At 42.9% G+C, this 20,284-nt stretch overlaps 1 protein-coding gene across 1 annotated transcript in view; it reads left to right on the top strand.

Annotated features, from left to right (window-relative positions):
* The window catches only part of CDH4 (cadherin 4), a 462,344-nt gene that overhangs the window by 399,463 nt on the left and 42,597 nt on the right, over window positions 1-20,284 (top strand). The window contains exon 8 of the mRNA XM_049816532.1: window positions 19,506-19,643. Coding sequence (XP_049672489.1) covers window positions 19,506-19,643 — 138 coding nt within the window. The remainder of the gene's footprint in view (window positions 1-19,505; window positions 19,644-20,284) is intronic.

The raw sequence follows: 20,284 nt of genomic DNA on the forward strand, positions 1-20,284 counted from the left end.
GGAGGTGAACAAGACACTCCAGTTCTGTTCCAAAGGTGAGAGTAGGGATTCATTAGACTCAGCGTCTCTGTTTTGATTGCTGTACAATGTAATTAACATTGTGCTAGACAATCATTTTAGATTTACCTTAACAACAAATATTTAAGAAGATTCCTGTTGTTCTTTCTTTGAGTCTAGGTCTGCTGAAACCAAGAGCAGTTATGTCATCAAACTTAGATTTTTGAGGTTCCCGGATGGTTTTTTTTCCTATTTTGTTTTGCAAACTGTTTTGACCTCTGTTTGTCAGTTACTGATGTTTCTGAGTTCTGTCCATACTAGCTAAAAGTGAATCTGTTTTGCATATTTTGTAGATTTTATATCACTTAAGACCTATTTTATAGGAAATGATTATTCTGATTTTTTTCTCCCAGAATTTACAGTTGCATGTCTATATCCAGTGACCTGGTATAAAAAAAGAATTTTTTAAGTCAGGTATAGTTTAGCTGGGTTTAGGTTATACTGCCATGAAAGCATAGTTACTGGCTGACGTTTAATGTCTGACTCTAATTTTTCTTCTCGAAGAGCCTTTCCCACCAAGAGCCCCGCCGAGTGCAGGCACAGCAGCAGCAGGAGAAAAGCTTCCTACATCCAGATTGAGATAGTACCAGGGCAATCCCATGAATTCTGCCCCACTGGGTTGTAGACCTTTGTGATCCACCACCGTTTAAGAATTTGGATGCTTCCTTACTGGGATCTAGTCATCCCCTCTTTTTCCCCTTGAGGGAAGATCCAGTCCTTGCCCACCCTTCCAGCCCAAGAGCTGGGTTGCAGAAGACATCTTCCAGCCTTCTTCCTGCTGCATCCTCTCTGCCTTTTGCAAGACATGTCTTACTTCTTGCTGCCATAGCTCCCATTTCGAAGGTCCCACGAGCGTAGCCTAAGGAGAGATGCTCTCTCCCTGAAGTCCAAGGGGAAGCTGTGAGGACCGCCAACCCCAAACCACTGGGGCCAGTGCTGCTCAGGCCAGGGAAGCTGGGGTGCAGTTCCCCCAGCCTCAGAGGTATCTCTGGTTGGATTTTTAGAAAGCACCGAGGCACAGAGTTTCTGTTCTCCCTCTCCCCATCTCCCTTTACTTTAAGACCTACTTCTGTCTGCAAACCATGTCAAGAGTTCAGCCAAGCAATGTCCATAATAAATACAAATGCTAAATTGTTCTCAAATTTTTGCCAGTGCCGTGGCCAGTCTCAAAATCAACTCCTTTTCAAGGGTAAGCTGCTCAAAGCAAAACCTGGGAGTCTTGATCTCCTCTTTTTGCTTTCCTTCACATACTGAGAAATGGACTTATTGTCTGAGGACACAATGTTCTATAACTTTAAAGGTGTTATCAGAAAAGTTGTTAAGATGGCAAGTCACGTTACTTAAGTCTTCTCTGTATAAATTACAGTTAGGTAGGAGAATCTCATAGATAATGATAAATATAGCAACATTCTACTGCTGATGGAAATCATTATCAGCCATTATCAACTTTAATTAATATATTCACATTATTCAAATCCAGGTAGAAAATGTTCTTTGGCATCAAGTCTAGAGTAATATGGTTCATGGCTTTTGTGAAGCTTGAAAAGCAGCTGGCAACAGGGAAGCAGCTCTGGGGAAACACTTTGTTTAGACTCAGGGTCCAGCACTTTATGTGTCCTATAGATCTCACCTATTTTCCACACCTGTGTACGAGGGCTGGAAGATCTCGTGTTTCCGAGGGATATTTCTCTCCTTGGTGCACTGCTTCCGCACCAGAAGAGCTTTGTTTGTGGCATCTCAGTTGTCTCCGTAGCAACCAGGATAATGCTGGGGAATACACAATTGAAGATGCTAGGAATGAGCACTGGTAGCAAATGTTCTTTGCTGTGAAAGATGATTGAAAACAAACAGAAAATAAGGGCTAAATAAACCTCTGCTCGTTCTAAATGGAATGCTTCTTGAAAATTTCCATTAGACCTTAGCAGCTCTTTAAATAAATAACCAGTATGTCCCCTTCCATCTGAGGATTTCCATCTGTTGATTTTGTTTGTTTGCTTTTTTCCCTTTTATAAAAATACCGAGGCCCAATTCTGCCACGTGCCGCGCACACAGCCCCAGGGAGCAGCACCGGGCGCGTGGGGTTGAACGTTCCCTTCCACTTGAAAAAAGACTCTGAGAAATAACATCGGGCAAATGTACAGAGCCTCCCAAACCCTCCCCGCCGTTCCAGAAGCAAAGCTACAAAACCCTGAACCCACACCTGCCGTGTGCCTCTGGAGAGCCTATTTAGCCACCGCGGCTCTCCAGGAGAGAAAGATTTCTTCTAACAGGTATTCCCTCTTTGTCCGCTGGGCTAAACCTGGCCCCCACGCAGCTGAGGGCAGCGGGCTCCGTTTTACGTACACAATAAAGCAAATGAGAAACCTGCCCAAAGAGATGCTCCTGCATCCATCTCACCCGCTTCGTGCCCACTCCAGCCTGCTCACAGCGTGCCAGGCCCCTGGCACAGGCTCACGTCGTCTCCCCGCAGGCAATGCAGTCATACCTGGGGAATTCCCCTTCCCTCGGATGCGTGGGGTTGTATTTAGATGGGAGGAAGGTGCCATCCCAGGACGGTCTTTTATGTTTTGGATGGAGCGGTGAAAATGGGATGTCTGTGATGTGCATTGTGTTTTCCTCCGTCTGGGCTGGCTTTTTTGCGGAGCAAGGTCTGTGCTCTATATCAATGACTCCATGGGCTAATGGTTTAGTTAGAGACCTTAAAGACTCAAAGTAAGGACCTGTTAGAGCTGGTTTGAGTTAGCACTTTGTTTGTGCTGTCAGATAATATGTTTCTAAACCTGGCCTGTTCTGACATTTGCTACGAGAAAAGGGAAATAAAAAATCCATACAGCTCCCATTAACCGAGAGCGAGGTAAACACTGCAGTTAGTGGGAAGAGATAAAACCTTTTCACCTCTGGGACACAAAGGTGAGTGCACCTTATGATAAAATTAAATACATTTCATGATCTCACCTTATTCCCCACAGGGAGTTAATCCATCTCACAACAATCTTGACACATACTTATCAGAGCCTCCAGCTTCTTCTTAGGCGAGACCAAGGACCAGAGTCCTAAATCCTTTCATATCCTGCCTGAAGAGGACGGTCCCACCAGGTCCACATGCAGCCTGGTCTTACAGCCTTGCTTCTTGCTCGCAGTGAAGTACATCAGCTTCTAGTCCTTCTGCTTTCACAGCACAGTTTTGTCTGAGAAGCGGAGGAAACAAAGCTACACACACATATGACATTTACTTAATGTAAGTTTGTACACCACCTCCAGAACCGGAGGTGAGAAGCTCTACAGAAGTTTAACATTATATACTGCTGTAGGAGTAAGATAAATACTTATTTTCTTTTCCAAAAGCACACGTCTCACCAGTATTTAGGAGAGCATTAAACTTAGAATCTCATCTTCTAAATCTGCTACAGGGGTAAGACGTTCAACTGGATTCTGAAGAAAATACTGGTGCAGTTTTGGGGATGTTTCCTTTGTGTCGTACAGGGAGCTGAGATAACAGAGCGTGGGGCCACAGACAGCTGAGATTTGATTTGCTTGAATTCCACATCACGACCAGAGCAAAAATACATGGTTTTGAGGAATTCTTTATACCACAATATACCCTTTCCTTTCTAATTGTCAGAAAGTATCTACTGGAATAAGGACTACCATTTGCAACTAACATAGCCTGAACAAATTACAGGTAGTGCATGGTAGCCTGGAGTGGGATAAGATACCCCAGGCTTACTGCAGGTGAAGGGGAGCATGGAAGCAAATCCTGTGGAGGGACTAAGGCACTGTAAATCCATACCCCAGCTTGTCTCAGAATAATTTTTTTTATGTACCTATATCCTTAGTCTGCAGTTACATTTTGCTGGGCTAGTTCTGTCACTGAGTATAAAACAATGAATTGCTGCCCAAAACTTACAGTGACAAAAGGTTTCTTTCTGCTGTAAGTAATTCTGCTCGGGAAACTGGTGCATCTCAGCAAAAGGACTTTCTTGCACACAAAAACAGGTCTCAGCTGAGGATCGGGGGAAAGGAAGTAAGGTTGCCAGTATGGATTTGATCAACGTAGCTTTACTTCTTTGCATAAAGAAGGCTTAAAACTGTATTCAGCGTCTCAAACTGGACTCCCCAAACTGATGAATGCCTCTGAAAAAATAGTCTTAATTCCTCTGCCTGTTCCCCATTTGAGAAATGGGGATAATTCCCAGCTCGCAGAAGTTTAATGAGTATGAATTTGTCAATATTTATGCCTACAAAGAAAATAAAATATGCTGGCATTATTTATAGCATTTCAGTAAGCTTGTCAGAGCAGCATCATATATGATCGGGTCACGGTTTAACAAGGATTAATTATCTTGGCAGAATTATGCTTTGCGATTTTTCATTTCAGTCTGTTACTTTTGAGTATCTTATAATGTAGGCTACTAAATTCAGGGTAATTTTGCTTCTCCTATGAAATTCAGCACTTCCATACGTAAATGTTTTTTTAAGAGGAAATGTAGCCAGAATTGGAGAGAACTGAAATGCTGAAACTCCCTCTTGCAGCTAATAGCCAAGAAACTGCTACATTCCTCCAATTTTATAACCACAAGAATTGCATTTCATCACATAAGGGTGGTTGGTAAGTTCCTTTTTCATACCTTGTGGCAATGTGAAGTTAATTCCGGGAGGTTGTTGAGGGGGTCTCTACGGTGCTGACTCCTTTATAAAATTTCCCCTGCTAAGATGGAACCTGCTCCTGGTCACTTAAAGGCCTTTGACACTTGCAAAGATCCCATGCATCCCTTAGATGACAAAAAGCATAGAAATTAAATGCTGCTTGATTAAGGCCCTGATCTGAGAAAATTAAATTCTGCCTTCAATTATTGGTTGCGGCTACCGCTCAATCCTCATTTTACATACAGTCACAAGGAAGGGCCCAAGTTACCCTGCCAAAGGTCTCCCTGTACAGCTGGGACATTTTAGGATTATCAAAAATCCTTCTTGGTCCACTCCCTCCTCTTTCAAATTAACAAACACGGCATTTAAATTCCACGCTTTGTATATCAGAACATTTTGTGTGGAGCACGTTCCAAAAAACTATTCTGACCAAACCTTTTCCTCCTGCCGTTGACATTGAGGAGTTTCTTTCCTGAATGATAATGATCGCTCTCTTTGTAGTCTCACCTGGACATACAGCAACTCTGCTAACGGAGATCTGATTAAGGCTGACAGGCCCAATATGGGAAGGAAAACGTCCCCTCTCATCACAGCGAATTCTCGCAGTGGCACTCTGCCAGACTGGCTTCTCAGTCATTTAGTTTATCAGCAGTTTTTCAGTTTATCATGAAGCTTTTCGTTCCTGTTCCTCACTTCCCCGGTTTTATCTCTTGTCTAAAACCTTCTGAGCGGGCAGTATATTGAGTTGTACAGGTCTTCACTCTCCAAAGCAGAAAACACATACCCTGGAGAGTGGTGAAGTCCTGCTGAAGCCGGGGTCCTGTAGAGCTGGCATCCCGTCTTTCAAAAGGCATCCGCAGAGCATCTTGAGTCACCAGAGATTGGGTTTCAGACCTCATCGCAGTGTTTCTCTGCTGAGTCTTTGGGCACAACTGAACCCAAAAGATGCAGGCATCATCACCAAAATCAGTTTGCCCAAATACCCTGCAGCCACTTTCTATTGCAAACCTGTGACTGCTCAGTATAGCAGTCAATATTTTCCTGGAATCTCTCTGTTTCTTATTCCCCAAATGTTGTACCCTAGAGAGCAGTGAGTGCCGAGAACCATCACTAAGCTCCACGGGAAGCTCTGCGCTATTAAGACTGCTCTCTGCAAATATTTCTTTATTTTGGTGGCCTTCCTTTCCTAATAGTACACATAATAATCCATTCATGACTTCACTCAAATCCATTAATACAATGTTTAATAAAAAATCTTTCTTTTGTATTTACCTAATACATCTACATATAAACATTAGGATCATTAGCTTCTAAAAACCAGCTGAGATGCCTCATTCTGAAAAGTATAGCATTTTATCCTCCATTAATCCTAGATCTTGTTCAGTGAGTGATTTGTACGGTCTAAGTGATTGTAGCTGTGTTGCACTTGGTAAGTTATCACAAACTTTATTACCATATCTGGACTTAAGTGGTTTTTCCATCAGATTCAGGCTGAATTGTATCCCTTCTTCTACACCAAGATGTAGTACAACAATCAAGTGTGAATCAACCGCATATTTTTATTTCTTGTATGTTACATCTTTGGCATTATTAATATATACAAGGTGAAGGAGATCAAATCTCGTTCATGTTCAGATGTCTTTGTTTCATGTCATGGGTTAGAATTTCCAGCCAGCTCGAAATCCTTCACTCAGAGGATAAGCTTTTGGTTACTTCTCCCACAGCACTGAAGATCTTTCCTTTTGCACCTGTTTTCACACAAAAAATTGACTTTTCCATAATCAGCAGGGCTTGCAGGTTAGCTCAAATATCATCCGCGCAGCAGTCAAAGCCAGGGCTGGGTCAGTGCCATGCAAAGCAACTCTACAGTTGCTGCTGAAACAAACCGGTTGGCATACTTCCATGGCTTTGGGGGTCAAAGTTTGCAGAGGAGAGCGATGAAGGAGGCAGGCAGGTCTTTTTGCTGTACGTCCCACGTTGCTCGATCCCCGGTGCTTATCCAGTAGACTGAACATTAGTGATGCATACAAGGCATAGTACCCATGATAGCTTTTAAACTGGGCGTCTTCCAGTTTAGTCTACACTGACTCAACCTTGCCAGTTAATCATGTCTGGAGTATTTGTCTACAGCACCTGGAAGAGCGTAGCCCTCTTAAAAGCCAGGGAAACAAAGCCATTTTCAGGCAGAGCTGGTTTTGACAGAAGCCACCATTAGTATTTCTGACTTCACAACCAAACTGAGTTTCTTTTCCAGGGATTCTGTCAATCACATTCTCTCTCAGCAAATCAACACAACGTGACCCTTCCCATACTGAGTAAAACAGCTCTTAAGGGAAATACAATAGGGAGCATCTCACATTAATCTCTTCTCAGTTATTTGACTGTTTTCCACTAACCTTTCATTCTGCCAAATTTAATTAAATCAGCTGCTTTTCTGACTATAACCTGTTCCTTCACTGTTTGGATGTTCCCTTCAATTCATAATGGTGAAGGCATATGGAAGGCATTATGAAGGCATATTCATAATGGTGAAGGCATATATGCCCATGGGTCGGAGCAATCCCAGGCACAAATACAGGCTGGGCAATGAGTGGATTGAGAGCAGCCCTGAGGGGAAGGACTTGGGGGTGTTGGTTGACGAGAAGCTCAACGTGACCCGGCAATGTGCGCTCACAGCCCAGAAAGCCAACCGTACCCTGGGCTGCATCAAGAGAAGCACGACCGGCAGGTCGAGGGAGGGGATTCTCCCCCTCTACTCCGCTGTCGTGAGACCCCACGTGCAGTACTGCGTTCAGCTCTGGGGGCCCCCACCATGAGAAGGACGTGGACCTGTTGGAGCGAGTCCAGAGGAGGCACACCAGGATGATGAGAGGGCTGGAGCACCTCTCCTGTGAAGGCAGGCTGAGAGAGTTGGGGTTGTTCAGCCTGGAGAAGAGAAGGCTCCGGGGAGACCTTCCAGCAGCCTGCCAGTACCTAAAGGGGGCCTGCAGGAAAGCTGGAGAGGGACTTTTTACAAGGGCATGTAGCGATAGGGCAAGGGGTAACGGCTTTAAACTGAAAGAGGTGGATTTAGATTAGATGTAAGGAAGAAATTCTTCGCTGCGAGGATGGTGAGACCCTGGAAGAGGTTGCCCAGAGAGGCTGTGGCTGCCCCATCCCTGGAATTGTTCCAGGCCAGGCTGGATGGGGCTTGGAGCAACCTGGTCTAGTGGAAGGTGTCCCTGCCCAGGGCAGGGGGGTTGGAACCAGAGGATCTTTGACATCCCTTCCAACCCAAACCATTTTATGATTCTGTGATATGCAGTTAGCAAGGACTTAGCCAAGCTATTTTCTTAAAATAATTCTCAGCAATGAATAACGAATGACACCAAATTAGTTTATTTTGTCCACACCGTATGGAGTCAACACAGTACAGATTCCCAAGTCTCGTGCTCCTGACTGCCATTAATTTTAAAATCCAGGATCCTTGTGTTGTACACACCCTGTGTATACATATAGGATTAGAGGAAGTGGTTTGAATGTATTATGTTGAATATATTACGTTGATTTTATTTTTTTAATTGCTGCATTGATAGGATTTAGAAAACGTCATGTTCCTAAGAATAAAAAGGTCTGGCTATAGCAGCAGTGTCATGAGTGTGGAATTTCAAGCCTATCTGCAAAAATGAGACCTAGTATAAATTATGAGCAATATTATGAATATTTATTCACCTGCACTGTTCTTCTTGATGATCTTTTTCAAGCTTCCAGCCCGACAGAGCTTAAAGAAGAAGACCATTTTACCTGAATTGTGAAAGGTTTTTCTTCCTCTTTTTAATCAAGCGAGATATACTAGAAAACAAATCAGGCTGATAAAACCCCAAGTCTGACTTACAAGAAAAACAGCTGTAGCAGCTAAATGGCTTAAAGCAGAGAAAGTAGGAAAACAGCATGTGGGGCTAATGATGGGTGGTTTTCAGGTTTCAGAATACATTAAGGCATTCTCCCTGTTTATTAAATTGCTCTGGCAGCATTTGACAGCAAAGGTTTTGTGGATTATGAGAGTGCAATGGACATAACTAGGATATTTTTTTTTTCCCCAAGCCTGGCCTTTGGGTAATCACCAAGAAGTTACACACTATAGGAAGAATTTGGCTTGCACAAGTCCAAAGAAGGTCATTTTTTATTTTCAAAACTGTTTCTCAGATTGTTGTTTACTTTCCCTTCTCTTGGTCTGCCTGGGGTTTTTGGGATTTTTTCCACCTCTCAACGCTCACGCCTTTTGTCAGAAAGTAGCAGATCCAAACTGGAAGCAGCATCAATTTAATACTGGCATATTTACCAAAGGGCACCTCTTAGCAGTGACGGTTGCTGTGTGACCACCTAGACACTGAACTATTGCTCATCTCTTCCGTCCAAGAAAAGCCGAATGTAATTTCATGGTTTTACAAAAATTGCCTCAGCCAAAAGTTAGGCGGCTTATTCCTCAGGTCTCCTTTTAAGTGCTTTGCAAGGTGACCTGGCATCTCTGGGGCATAAAGCCTGCACAGTACTGACGGGAGTTGAAAGCCGCATCTGCTGGGTCTGAGTTGCTTCTTGTTTCTGCCCAGATGCCGAAAAATGCCAACTTCTGCGCCAGTAGCCGGTGCGGCTGCCACCAGAGGGACGGGTGCTGGAGATGGGTACTTCTGCAGCCCTCCTCATCAGAGTGGCTGAGTGCTTCAGCAAACTAATGGGGTTTTATTCTCACGATATCACTGTGAGATAAGAAAGTGTTTTCATTTCATTTTGAAGTGTTATTTTCAATTTCTTGGAGGCACAGAAAAATTAAATGACCTACTAAAGTTCACTTGGGGAGCGTTTGGGAAAATGCAAAAGAAATCCAGGTCTTCCAAGCTGCAGCCTGCAGCCTTAATCACAACCCTACTCTGTTTTGGCACCAAGTCAGTGGCTGCAGTCAGAATCAAAATACGTTATCCAAGATATTCATCACATCTCTTTTTCTTAATGAAATTTATTTGTAGCTCATACCAGCTCACTGCCACCCCCTTGCATGACTATCAGTGGTGACAGTATCAGAAGCATGTAATTCATTTTCCTTATTTCTCTCCTGCTTCCTTGTGGACTTATATCTGATATGTAGTTTGGATCACTGAAGAGTGAGATGTAACCCATTACTAATGATTCTGTGATTCTAATTTTGGCATTAAATGAGAGAACCATATGAGAAGCTCATTAACTGACAGTCTTTCTAAACAGGAAAGTCGATACTATCCAAGGACAGAGATACTGTTACAATGGAGTTTCTAGTAATAATTTTGATAATAATTCCGATAATAATTTTGAAGTCAGTCCATAGCGCCTGAATAGCTTCAATACACTGTGCACAACCCAAGTGCCTTTATGGGGCTCCATGAGGCCTGGAAATCATTAGGTCCCTCAGTGGCAGCACCAGTACGTAAAACATTTTAAGACTAGAAAAGAAATGCTACAGAACACTGGCCTCTTTTTGGTGATGTTTCTCATTTCGTACTTATCTTCTGAAAACAGCCCAGTCCTTATTTTCTGTTTGCTCAAGGCTTGGTGTCTTATTTGCCAAGGCTCAGTCAAAAAAAAACCCCAAAAATCTCAACAAATATTATGTTCATGTTATAAAACTTCCCAAAACTGGAAAATAACTGTCACTGTCTTAAATATGGAGGTACTATTTATGTTTTGGGTGAACTGTAAAGAATGAGGACAATTTTAAAACACTGTTTCAGATATGTAAAAAATTCTTTGGGCTTAAAAGTTTTTTAAGCAACTACATTCAAGTTTGACAAATGTCTGTGCTCAAATATCAGCTAAAAAAATTGGTGACCTCTAATCCCCACCCTCCGCAACTCGAAATCTAGAACAAGTATCGGGTTAAATACACCCTACCTTGCTATTAACCTTGTATACAGCATACTTCAAAACATGCTGTTGCCGTAAGTGGTGGCCAGCTGGGGTCAGAGCACGGCAAACCCTCTGCAAGGGACATTTGGGTCAGTTGACTATTTTGGTGGATGTATTTTCCAGTAGGTCCCTTTCCTTGGGCAGAAGTTGTTGCACTGATATTCCTCACGTGTTCCACCACAGTGGGGTTTCAGTTTGGGTGTCTTTTCAAAACCTTGATAGCCCAGGTTCAGTGTCTAATCCCTCAGGAATAAAACTCACTCAAAAAAAAAAAAAAGTGGATCTATATATATCAGATGAATGTGGTTGCAGCATATCCCACTCAAAAGTATCTCTGTTCCTGCTTAATACAGCCCTTCCTATGCACAGTATTGCTAGCACCAGGAATTAAGAAAATCATGAAAATGATCCACCAGGGTCCCCGGTCTGTGTTACCATTTTCAGTTATTTGTCTGCTGGGGGGTGGGGGGGGGTGTCCTGGTTTTGTTTTGGGGCTTTTCAGTGTTTGGAGTTTCTATTTCTAAGCTTCCCTTTGTATCCCTGACAACTAGCAGATCGCTTTCTGAGATGAGATTCTCAGTCAATAACACCGCTCCTGGAGCTGGCTGTTCAGCAAAATCCTGGCTCTCACAATGAAATTAGGTGGACGAGCAATTCAGTTTGATTCATGTGTCGTCTGTCCTGGAGGCTACAGGAACGTACAGCCAGGATGCTGGAAGGCTTTCGGTACGACTGCTAGGGTCTTCTCTGTACCTAGCATGTCCTTTGGAAAGGTTTCCACTCTCACCACTTTCACTGTCTGAATAACACAAAAAAAGGCAGCCAGGGGCAACAGCCAGTGAACTATTTGGTCTCACACTACTAAAAGGCCAAACAGAGTAGACTCCTGAAAGGCTTTCTGGCGTCCTTTGATTTTATAACCTCTCTGTGATAAAAAGATCATATTCGCTTTCTTTCAGGTAACTTTTAAAGCACTTCTCGTGCTTTCATACGAAAGCTCAGTTTGCTATTGCCGGGTGTTGTACCCACCACCAGAAGCTGTTTTGCTTTCAGAAGCCCCCACACGAAAGAGAAAATAGCTGCTAAGCTGGAGCAGGTCCCATTTACACCTACATGGGAGATTCAACACCCACCCTGGGAGAAGCTGCGAGAGTTGATCGCCTGTCGGCTGGTTCTGAATGGGTTAAAATGTGTAAATTGTAACACATTAAAATACTATCTTAAAGTGCAGTAGCTTAAGAGAGAAAAAAGATGAGTAGTATAAGGTGTGAGATCCCAGGGGTTAGAGGTCTCAGGTGCTGAGAGGAGAAGTGTTAAAAAAAAGTTTAATTGCTGGTTGTTAATCAGGCTGCCAGGTGAAAGCTATTAAAGGCCGATTGTCAGTACAGGTGCAGTGCCAAATGAAAATCCTGAGGTTGGCTTGTGGTTTCTGGATCTTTATTTGTCTCAGAAAAAAATTGGCATGTGTTAGGCTGATTTCTGAAGATTTCTAGAACAGCTCTTTCAGCCTGGTGGTGTGGGTGAAAACCGCCAGTGCTTCGGCCGGTGAGTCAGAGCAAACACTAGAAGTGCTCATCAGAACAACTCCTGGATAAATATTTTCCTTCTTTCTGAATCACACATGCTAAGCGCTGCTGGCAGAAATCCTCCGCCATGTGGAGGGTTAGCACGAGAAGTCATCCTCCTCTTTCAATCCCAGTTAAGTATGGCGTGCGTGGGAGTGGAACAGTGCGTGAGCTGGGGATGGCCCTTAGCGTGGGGGATGCTTCACCCTTTGAGAACAGCAGAGGAAAAATCTCCCCCAGATGTTTGCTCAGTGTGTGTCGGCTTTCCCACCCTCCGGCTCTCCGTGCAATGCCGCCAGGTGAAATGCAGCGGTGGCGAGGAGCCGAGCAGAGCTGTAGCCTTGGTTTTAATGGCAGGGGAGAGGTGGGAACGTGCTACAAAGTGCGACTTGAGCTGTAGATGGTGGGATCAAGGCTTTTCTTGAGCCGGAGGCGGTCTTCAATATCTGGATGACAGCCAGCTTCGCTTAGGCGGTAGCAGGTATTCGTGGGGTCAGACTTGCATGTCAGAGGCCAGGGTGTTTCACATCGACAACTTTGTTAAGGAAGAAAGCCACCTTAATTAACACACCGCCGTTTCCAGGAGAGCAAACTGCGCATTGCGAGATGGAGTTAGACCAAGGCACTGCCCCTGCTCGAGAGCTCTGCAGTCACAGGTAGCTCATAAAATCAGATATGCCAGATGCTCACGGATGGGGAACACTGTGCCACGCTGGAAGAAAAGCCAGTATAACCCCAGCCAAATGGAGAAAATAAACCTGTCTGTCTGCTTCACTGTTCATGGTTGTGCAGCACTAAGTAGCCCGGTTCATTTTAAAAATGGGGTCCCCTCCGTTGTTATAGCCCTGTCCTAGCAGGAACATGAAACGCCTCTGATAGTAGGTGGTCCTGTGTAGCGAGGTTGAGATGGAGCAAAACCACATCTTTTGAGCTCGGGCAGCAGCAGCTTGCGCATTCAGATTCCTGGACCCCGGGTTTGATGTCTGCCGAGGGTGCCGCATACGTGACATGATGCAGCACTATATGTAAGAAATGAAAAGGTCAAGTTATATCAAAGGCGCTGCTCGACTCTGGCACATGACTGAAGCTCACTCAGCACCACCACCGTCTCGGGGGGGGGGAGGAACTGCGAAAGGTGTTGGCTGCTCTGGTTGTTCTGTGAAAGCTGCCTTCTTCACTGAGCTCCCAGAATAGGGCTTTCTTCTGGAAATCCATGTTCGTATTTAACCGTGGCTAAGTAGGGAGTATTAAGGGATAAATGCTTTAAAAGGTCTGCCTGGGAGCTTTGTTTAAATGATAGCTTGTTAGATCTTTTGGGGAAAAGTATTTCTGTTAGAGTCAAGTGAATGTTTGGGGGGAGTTTATTTGTTTTCAAATCGGCTTTCCTGGCTCTGGTACAATATTTATTACTAGTGTGTTCACCACCAACTATCTTATACCAAAAAAAGTGAACGTTAAAACTGTACTAGCTTGTACATAAATGATTTGGAAAACAAGTCAGAAGAACATCCTATATTCTTCTCATTGGTATTTAAAAAGTAAGGGGAGATGGAAAAAACACATAAATATAAAGAAGCTGTGAGAATAGCCATGGGAGGAAATAGGATTTAGATTTTCTGTCGCCTTCACCAAAAGATTCCTATTCAATACATCCTACAGCAAAATCCTGGTAACCTTATTTGCTTTACCAGACATGATGCTAAAATTAGCTAGTCATACATTTCTCAGGAAGTGGTAATTAATTGGACAATATTTGTACAGAGCTTTGAAAATGTAGGTCCTAATTTTGCAAACCCTTTGTCCATAATGGAGATTAATTTAATCACATAATTACTGCATTTCTGGACTTTGGTATACACAGTTACCCAGCTCATGTGTGATTTATAATAATTGCATGCGTAAACCAGAAATAGCCATATTCCTAAAAATACTGTGCAAGCACATTTGAAAACTGGGATCGCAGCTAGCCCTTCCTTAGTAGGTCTTCATTTTAAAATACTTTGTTTAGACTCTGAATATGATTTACTTTAGCTCATAACCTCTCTCGGCAAGACCGTGCTCAGCTCGGCTGGGGATTTGAGATGGTGTCTTTCATGCCAGCTTGTACCTTGACGGGAAGAGCCGCTTGCAATAACTGTAATTTTGTTTGGGGCACCTATTCCTTTGTGTGTGCCGATGGAATGGTTTGGTTCAGTGATATCGATCGGTGTTAAGTCTTAAACCATTTTCACAGAAACATATTGTAGTATTTGGACTGAAAGGGGTTTTATTCTTTTTCTTCCTGAGAAGCTGTTTGTGCGCAGAGAATGGTGAGATCTGACTTATGCTTTAGCTCAATTTGTCATAATTTCTACCTAGACCAAAAGAATTTGATCCCTAATTTGATATATTCTTCTGAACATTTTTGCTCCCCAGACCCTGTATTAGATCACTCCAGCATCTCATTCCTTTAGTGGTGAAGGGACCTACTAATTTCCAGCCTAAATTTACTCATGGCCAGTTTATACCCATTTGTTCTTGTGTCAACATTGTCCTTTAGTTTAAATTGCTCCTTTGCCTCCCTAGTGTTTATCCTCCTGATGTATTTATAGACAGCAATCATATTTGCTATCAGCCTTAATTTTGCTAGACTAAACAAGCCAAGCTCTTCTAGGCTCTTCTCCAGTGATGGGCTCTTCACTGCCGGCACCTGGTCGGGTCCGGGTTGCTCAGCCATGAATACAAGGGACGTGGATTGGGCACAGCATCCCGATGAGCCCTCGGTGCTTGGCACAAGGAATTAATATTGCCGTATCTGCAATGCTAATACCGCACACGATGCGTTTCCCGACGGCGTTTGTGTCTTGCTCGGCGGCAGGGAGCTGCTGGGATGTGGTGCCGGTCCTCCTTGCTCGTGTCCAATAAACCAGCTTCCAGAAAAGTTTTGTTATTGGTCCTTTGCTGCGTTATCTTGTATTTTGTACTGTGAAATCGCATCTCATTTCTGTTATTTGTCAGGTTAGCTTTCTTCCAAGCTGTTATTTCTTCTTGTACAAGGCACTGCACTCTTTTTAACCAAGCCCTTGATCAACTTCCCATTAACCAGCTTAACCGATTTTCTTCAGTTGATTCCCATCTTCTGGAATTTAGGTGATGTATTTCTTTGTGGCACTGTATCAGATGATTGACACAAGCAGACAGATTAGATCTGCCACAGTTCCTTTAATTATTCTTTCTTTCATATTTTTTTCCTTCATAAGCCCTTCTTAGCGTTTAGGTCAGACTAAAAGCTCTGCGCTTATCAAGATGAGGTTTTTTCCCTTGGCTTAAGTAGAGGAAGCACATTTACTTCCTCTAGCTTGAAGATTTGTTCAATATATTAAAAATACTGGCCACTGGATCTTCCAGGGTCTTCACTGGGGCTGGCTTTTTAGTCGACACCCCCTCAGGGCAGAGGCTCGTTTCTTTAGTTCTGCAGCATCACCATCAGAGCAAACATATAGTAACTGTTTCATTTCTCTGGGTTAGGACCGTCTTGTGTTATGTCTGTGCTGTGGTTTCTGCCCTGTGCTAGTTAAAATGTCGTTTTTGTAAAGAAAGAGAATATGAGAATTATTCTGTATGATCAAAATGCCATCAAGAAAATGTCTCTCATGCTTGGGGCTGCCTTTTCTTTTTTTTCTTTTTTTTTTTTTTAATAGTTGTAACAATAATAATAATATTAGGACAACAAACCAAGATGCCCCTGGAGATGTTGTGACAAATTGGAAGGACATGTTGAAATTGAAATTGATTGAATAGTTCAATAAAATCAGCTTAATGCACAAAAGCAAAAAGGTTAGCTACAGAAAAACAAAAAAATCAGTAATTTGTTATCTGCTGGGGCCAATCTCACTGCAGATTGAATTAGTTGTAAACTAAAACTAGGAGCTTGAAAACAGCACCCTTATATGCCCACACTGGAGCCTTTCTGATGGAACTGGATGTGGGTGGCAACCGAGTGCCTAAGGGTTTGACAAATGTCAGGCTACTTCCATTGGTGGACTTGGCAGCGTTAGGTTTACGGTTGGACTCAATGGTCTTAAAGGTCTTTTCCAACCTAAATATTTCTATCATTCTATTCTATGTTTTACATGTCTTTGTGGTTTATACAACTTTATGTACAAACCAAGGCCTTTCTCCATAACAGATTGCACTTTTGCTCTAAAAGCAATACTTATGTCTTAAGCTGACAGAAATCAGTGCAACTTTGGTGGTGTCTCTAAGTTTGCACCAGCAGCTCACCTCTCACGTGTCCCCGATTGCTGCAGCTCTCTCCAGTATCCTGAGCTATACTGCCCATCTTAAACATGTGCATGCCCATAACGATCTTACCCGATTGCTCCATCCGTCTGAGTTCTGGTATAATTCCTCACACTTTCTCACTAGGCTTGGACTCCCTGTGCTTGCTTGCACATGTGCAGCACTCCTTTGCCATCCTTCCCCTCTTCCCATCCCTAGGCACCAGCTCTTTGTGGCCGGTACATTTGTACATTACTAAATTCTGGGCATTTTCATTTTTGGCATTGTATTATCTGATTGATGTAATCTTTCTTTTAAATTTCTTTAATTTAGTGTTCTGAATTTGTGTGGGGGTTTTTATTAACACAGTGCCGTGATGCTCAGTGAAAGGTGCTTTGTTAAATAAAAACCACTTTATTGTAAACCTGAGATTAATAAGACAGGGTCCGTGAGCATGCACGCACACCTATGTGTGTCATCAGAGTATGTATAATTTACGAAGCAGTAAAATCATGAAGTTAAAACTTTTAAATGAGGCTTTCTAGTCCCTTACCCCATCTCGTACAAGAGGATTCATTTTTCCAGGGAAGTTTTGGTTAAGAAGTGAATAAAGCAAGCTAGAAAGGAGCTGAAAGCAGTGGGAGGTTTGCAGGCTGGGTCCCGGTATGAATAAGTGCTGTGCAGACAGAGTGTGACCTTACCCAAGGTCTGCAGTTTGTTCTTGGAGTTCAGATTAAAGTTTGCATAACAGTGTCACGAGTTTCAGAATTGCTTTTGACACAGAACCGGAGCTGCCTTTGCCGTGCCCTAGCTGGAGGCGCGCTGCCGCGACAGCCCCGGCTTGCTCCGCTGGGCACACCTGGGAGCGTGACCTGGGAGCCCAGCAGCTGTAAAGAGGTCGGTCAGTCTGCAAACACAGTAAAATAGAAAAATGCCAAGTTAAGAAAGAAGCACCCCCGCCAATGGAGGCTGTTTCATCGCCCTCTCGGCTGACGGAAAGGAAGGAACATTTTTTTTCCTGCAGTCGCTGCCGAAGCACTGAAGCTTTTACAATAATGTGCGACAGCTACGCCATCAAATCGGAAATAATGCTGTGAATTACGTGTCTCTGTCTCACTGCAGTGAGGAACGTTAGAGGTGGCTTTGCCATTTAAGTGCGCTATTGAAATGGAGTCTCATGCGGGCCTCTGACCTGTTTTTCTAATTTATGTGGAATCTGATTGCCACTATTTTCTTAAATATCTTCCCTCCCTTCTATGATTTAAACCTGATGTGGTTCACTAGTATTTGGCCTGTTTGGGAATACTTCTGCCAGCCTCCCAAGTTGTCTGTAGGAGAGAATAAGGAAGGAAAAACTAAATATGAAATAGAAATATGTTCATCAATAAGGACATTTCAGCCTTACGGTTACCTGGTGTTTTACAAATGGAGTAATGAACGGCAACTTTTTGCGCGAGGAAAAACAAGGGCTAACAATAGTTTCTCCCTCATGTTTTATTATACAAGGTAGCAAGAGGTAATGAAAGTGCATTTCCATAATATATTCCAGTTGCAAGGTGCTGATGGATCCCTGTGTGTGATGTCTTGTCAATTTAGCAGGTTAATATCTATCAATTAAAAGTCCTGGAATCAAGATAAAGCTAAAAATCAGATCCCTGTTATTCTAGCAACTCAGAAGAATTAAAGAATTAAGCCCATTACAGCACTTCAAGAATGTTTATATAGCAGTAGAGAGACCTAATTGACCTAATTCTTGCCCTTTGAAATTTCAAAGGACATTTGACATTTTACACACGCTTGTAAGATCGGCACACAAAGGGAGCAGCCCTCGAGTACCTAAGCTGTGTTCCAAGAGCGGGAGCGATCCAGCACGAGGCAGGTCGCTCCTCCTGGTGAAGTCCCTCAACTTGGCTTTGGAAGAAGCTTTTCCTGCATAACATTGTGCCTCCCTTTGGTTTTCACACCCTTCGGGCTCTCCAATGTGCCATCAGAGCCGTTTAGTCCTTGTGTCCCGGCTCGCAGCTGTAATTGCACCTTAGACCTTAAGAAATAGGGCGTAATGTTTAGCTTTGCCCTGAGTGACGCCAACTTGGGGTGGATCCTTCCCTGGTTCTCGGCGCATCCCTTTGCCTGTATTTCAGGAAAGGAGCTTTGCTTTCCTATCTGCCTGTAAAGTGCCCTGTGTACCCTGAGCACAACAAGTGTAGACATCAATAGTAAATTCTGCAGATCCAAATGAAAGTTTATCGTTGAGGCCAGTTTTAAAGATTAGGAGGCTTTTCTCAATGCAGGCAGATACTCCGAAGTAAAGGGACATCCCAGGGAGGTGTACACACATGCAAGATCAGACGCCCTCTCCTGTTTTATTCAAGTTTATTTTCCAGTTGCATTGACCTACAGCATCTTTTAGAATATCTTTAATGAGTGATTTTTATGGCTGGCTCTGAGGCTTTTTCTTTGAGACCCGTGTTGTTTGGGGTGCTCAGGAATTTAAATCAGATCTGCTGAATTCTGTTTATTGCATTCAATATTTTTTTTTTCATACTGGACTTAAATTCTCCTTATTTACCAAGATTGTGTAAAAGATTGAAACATGGAGAGTGTTTTAAGTACCAAAATGCTTTGTGGGCATCAAACTGTGTGAGCAGAACGAGCTGGAGGGCCGCCAGGCATTGTTGCTGTCAATTTTGCGGGTATAATGTTCTTAGTGATGTTTTCAGTGAAAACACATTAGCAAAATTTTTAGTGGTTTTCAGAAGACAGAAACTAATGTTGCTGAAAATGCTTAAAAATTAACAAAAATGTCTGTTTCAACCAAGGAACTTTGCCCATGAGGTTTTTATTTTCCCATAAAACAGGTGATATCCACCAATCTATGCAAAAATCCCTTCAAAAACATGATAGAAAATTTTATCTGTCTTTTTTACTAATGTTTTGAACCAGATTAACTTCTTAGTCTGCTTAAAGATTGCACTTGTATACGGAAAATAAACCAAGATGTTTCACCGGATGCATTTTTGTTTCTCATCCTTTCTTTTTTTTTTTTCTTTTTTTTTCCAGAAAGTTCAGCAGTATATAGTCATTGTTCAAGCCACAGATATGGAAGGAAATCTTAACTATGGTCTCTCAAACACAGCAACAGCGATCATTACGGTGACAGATGTGAATGACAACCCACCCGAATTCACTACCAGCACTGTAAGTATCAATACATCAGCACAGTGATGCATGGACACACAACGTGTTTGTAATTCATGGGTGTTTATATCGGTCGTCTCTCTTAGCTGGTTTGGCAGATAGGAGGAACTTGATAGATAACCGTGGAACAAAGACTTTGTGGGGTGGGGGGGGGAGGAGGAAAAAAAGGAAAAAGGAAAAGCAGAATGATTCATGAACTAGCAAAACTATTTGGCGACCAATTTTGCTGAGGTACTAAAGGAGCTGAAATAATGTGGCAAACAGACTATGTCTGATTGCACCAAAGAGGATACAGTTGTTTCACAGCAATTGGCTGTAGACATATCAGAGTTGTTATTACTTATGAGTGAAACCCTGAAAAGTAGGAGATATTTCGGGTTTAGTAGCTTGGATACGATTTCAAGGAAGCAGTAAATACTCAGAATGGTAACAGGTATCTGGTAAAATTTGTATTTCACCGATAGCTCTAACAGATGTATTTGTGTGTGCTGGCAGTAAACGTGTAGACATTCTTCAGCGCATCTGGTTTTAATCAGTTAAAGATCTTTCTTATATTAGTACAGTAATTCTCTATTCTGTTCTCCTGTGCTCCAAGTTGCTATTACTAGGGAACAAGGGGAAAAAATACGAGATTGCAAACG

The sequence above is a fragment of the Accipiter gentilis genome, chromosome 14 (assembly GCF_929443795.1).
Source record: "Accipiter gentilis chromosome 14, bAccGen1.1, whole genome shotgun sequence".
NCBI lineage: Eukaryota > Metazoa > Chordata > Aves > Accipitriformes > Accipitridae > Astur > Astur gentilis.